The sequence below is a fragment of the Populus euphratica genome, unplaced genomic scaffold, assembly GCF_000495115.2.
Source record: "Populus euphratica unplaced genomic scaffold, PopEup_1.0 scaffold2234.1, whole genome shotgun sequence".
NCBI lineage: Eukaryota > Viridiplantae > Streptophyta > Magnoliopsida > Malpighiales > Salicaceae > Populus > Populus euphratica.
This window is the reverse complement of record NW_011502069.1, coordinates 23,096-26,602: the sequence shown is the minus strand read 5'-3', so window position 1 is coordinate 26,602 and position 3,507 is coordinate 23,096. Positions and strand designations below refer to the sequence as shown.

Below are 3,507 nucleotides of genomic sequence, written 5' to 3'. Positions count from 1 at the left end.
AGGACATCATACCTAAGGTATGTTGTATTGTTTATTTATTATTTTCTAGGTTATGTTTTTATTAATTGGTTTCATCTAAGGTTTAAAATAATTTTTTTTTATGAGAAAGTTTCTATCTTATTGGGTTAAATTCTAATCATTCTAAAGCTCAAATTTAATATCACATTTATTTTCTATTTTGTGTCTTTAGTACTTGAAGGTATATTTCAAAAATATAGTTTTACATCCTAAATATTAGAGTTTATAACTAAATCATAATACTCTGGATACAAATTAATAGTTGTGAGATTTTTGGTATTTTAGTATAATCCTAATAGATAATTATAAACTAATTATAATATACATTTTGTATTTTTAAAACATAATAAAAATGTTATTTTATCTTTTAGAAAATATGCATGAAAAAGAAGCCTTTAGGATTTGATCATATACTTGAAAACAATATATATATAATTTTAGATTTCTTTAAAAAATTTTAATAAAAATAAGTATTTTAAATTTGGAGTTTGTATTTGCTTAACATTTTCCTCCTTGCTATATGTGCTGAATTTATATTTATGCTTAAACAACATACATAACAAATGCAATTAAAAGGAAATAAAGTAAAACCCTGGGAGATGTAGTTCAATTATTCAGATTTTAAGTTTGTTTTCTAGAAATTACTTGTTTGAATTTTATAAATTTTAGGACCACTAAAAGTTTATATAGTTTTTAATTTTAGGATAGATAAAATTAGTTAAAGTACACACAAATTAACATGAACATTTATATTAATTAAAACAACTAAACAAAAAAAAAATTTAACTTCTAAATTATAAAAAGATCGAGTTGACTATAATGTTTCCTTGTAGAAGTAGATGTGGAAGAAAATATTTATCATAAAAGTAATTAGGTTATACTTTTTATGTAAAAATAATTTTAAAATATATATTTAATTTAAGAAAAATTAACTTTTTTAAAAATATTTTTAAATCTCAACAGTGAAAAGAAAGGAAAGAGAAAACGTGTCGGCTATTATTGATGACGTTGCCCAAGACTTGATGCTCTTGATAATTTCCAGTGACAAAGACTTGCACTTCACGTGGAAGCTGAGATGACTAGGAAGCTGAGGCATCTTTCTTTTTACACATACTATCAGTAACGTCCACAGAGGAATAGTATATGGTTTCTGCCTAGTAGCTTCAGGCTATCGACCACATCTGAACCATTGAAATTATTTTTCCCACGTGTCATATCTTAACCCGTTAAAATAAAATATTGTTGTGTGCTTGATTTATAAATTAGCTATGGGGTGAAACTTTGAAACCATTTGTCTTTGTTTTTATTTTTCTATTCTGAAAGTGTCCTAAAAAGATTTAATTTTTTAATTTTTAATTAATTTTTTTGTGATTCTAGACTATTATTTTGATGTGCTAATATTTAAAATAATTAAAAAAATTATTTTAATATTTTTTAAATAAAAAAACTATATAAAAAAACAACAAATACTATAATATAACACTATGCCAAATAAATTCATCAAACCAAAATTCTAATTGAAAATGTTATTACCTAATATTTTCAAATAGTATTTTTAATATTATATATAGGGCAGTTGTGAAGTGAATGGATATTCAAAGTAAAATTACCCACCAAATTCTCATTGCTCTCAATTATTACTTCCATACCCACTTCGACATTATCCTTTTTTGTGACCATGCTGCTGATAAAGCACGACAAGTCGTTTCATAATCTTTATGTGCTTATTGTGCTTCTGTTGCTCATGAAACTTGCTCCTGGGTTCATTTCTGGAGTGGAAGGGGCAGCTTTCGGGTGCATAGAGAGGGAGAGACAAGCCCTTCTCAAGTTTAAAGAAGACCTTATTGATGACTTTGTTCTTCTTTCAACATGGGGAAGTGAAGAAGAGAAGAGGGATTGCTGCAAATGGAGAGGAGTTGGATGCAACAATCGAACTGGTCGTGTTACTCATCTTGATCTGAGTGGCCTTAACCTTAGTCAGACGATTGACTGGCTGCAATTGCCTAACAGGCTCCCTCACTTACATGAATTATTGTTAAGTTCTTGTGGCCTTTCAATTATCGGTTCTCCGTCTCTTTCTCTTGTAAACGCCTCTAAATCTCTTGCTATCGTTGATTTCTCTGGTAACCAGCTTACATCTTCAATATTCTATTGGTTGGCCAACTTCGGTAACAGCCTTGTTGATCTTGACCTCTCACATAACCATTTACAAGGTTCAATTCCAGATGCTTTCACGAACATGACTTCGCTTAGGATTCTTGATCTATCCTCTAACCAATTACAAGGCGATTTGAGTTCATTTGGGCAGATGTGCAGTTTAAATAAAATGTATATAAGCGAAAACAATCTCAGTGGAGAGCTGTCTCAGTTGTTTGGATGCGTGGAGAGCTCACTAGAGATTCTACAACTAGATAGAAATCAGCTTCATGGTTCATTGCCTGACATCACAAGATTCACTTCCATGAGAGAGCTGAATCTCTCTGGGAATCAACTGAATGAATCTTTACCAGAACAATTTAGTCAACGTTCTGAACTTGTTTTGTTGTACTTGAATGACAACCAACTCACTGGATCACTTCCGGATGTTACGATGCTTTCATCATTGAGAGAGTTGGTGATTGCCAACAATCGCTTAGATGGGAATGTTTCTGAAAGTATTGGAAGCCTATCTCAGCTCCAGAAATTGGATGTTGGATGGAATTCCCTACAAGGTGTGATGTCTGAAGCTCACTTTTCAAATCTCTCCAAATTAACGGTATTGGATTTAACTCATAACTCCCTAACTTTGAAATTTGAGTCTAATTGGGCTCCCACTTTTCAATTAGATGACATATCTCTTTCGTCTTGTAATTTGGGTCCTCCTTTCCCTCAATGGCTTCGAAATCAAAATAATTTCGTGCAGCTAGATATGTCGAACACCGGAATTTCAGATGCAATCCCAAATTGGTTTTGGAACTTGTCCCGTTCCAACTTGAAATTGCTAGACCTTTCTCACAACAAGATGAGTGGATTTTTGCCAGATTTCTCATCAAAATATTCCAATCTCCGCAGCATAGATTTGAGTTTCAACCAGTTTGAGGGTCCATTACCACTTTTTTCATCAGATACCACATCAACCTTGTTTCTCTCTAACAATAAGTTTTCAGGTCCAGCTTCTTTTCGATGTGAAAGTGGAAGTGGTATCTTGAGGGTCCTTGACCTCTCAAATAACCTGTTGACTGGATGGATTCCTGATTGTGTAGGAGATCTAGATGTTCTGAATTTGGCCAGCAACAACTTTTCAGGTAAAATTCCCAGCTCGATTGGATCAATGCTCAAACTTCAAACATTGAGTTTGCATGATAATAGCTTTGCTGGAGAATTACCTTTGTCTTTGAGGAATTGTAGTTCTCTAGTATTTTTAGACCTGAGCTCAAATAAGTTGCGAGGAGAAATACCAGGTTGGATAGGAGAAAGCATGCCATCTCTGAAAGTCCTTTCCCTACATTC

At 32.3% G+C, this 3,507-nt stretch overlaps 1 protein-coding gene across 1 annotated transcript in view; it reads left to right on the top strand.

Annotated features, from left to right (window-relative positions):
- The first annotated feature begins 1,596 nt into the window (after positions 1 to 1,596).
- Positions 1,597 to 3,507, top strand: part of LOC105118797 (LRR receptor-like serine/threonine-protein kinase GSO2) — a 3,327-nt gene continuing 1,416 nt past the window's right edge. The window contains exon 1 of the mRNA XM_011016839.1: positions 1,597 to 3,503. Within this exon, the coding sequence (XP_011015141.1) occupies positions 1,697 to 3,503 (1,807 nt within the window). The 5' untranslated portion in view covers positions 1,597 to 1,696. The remainder of the gene's footprint in view (positions 3,504 to 3,507) is intronic.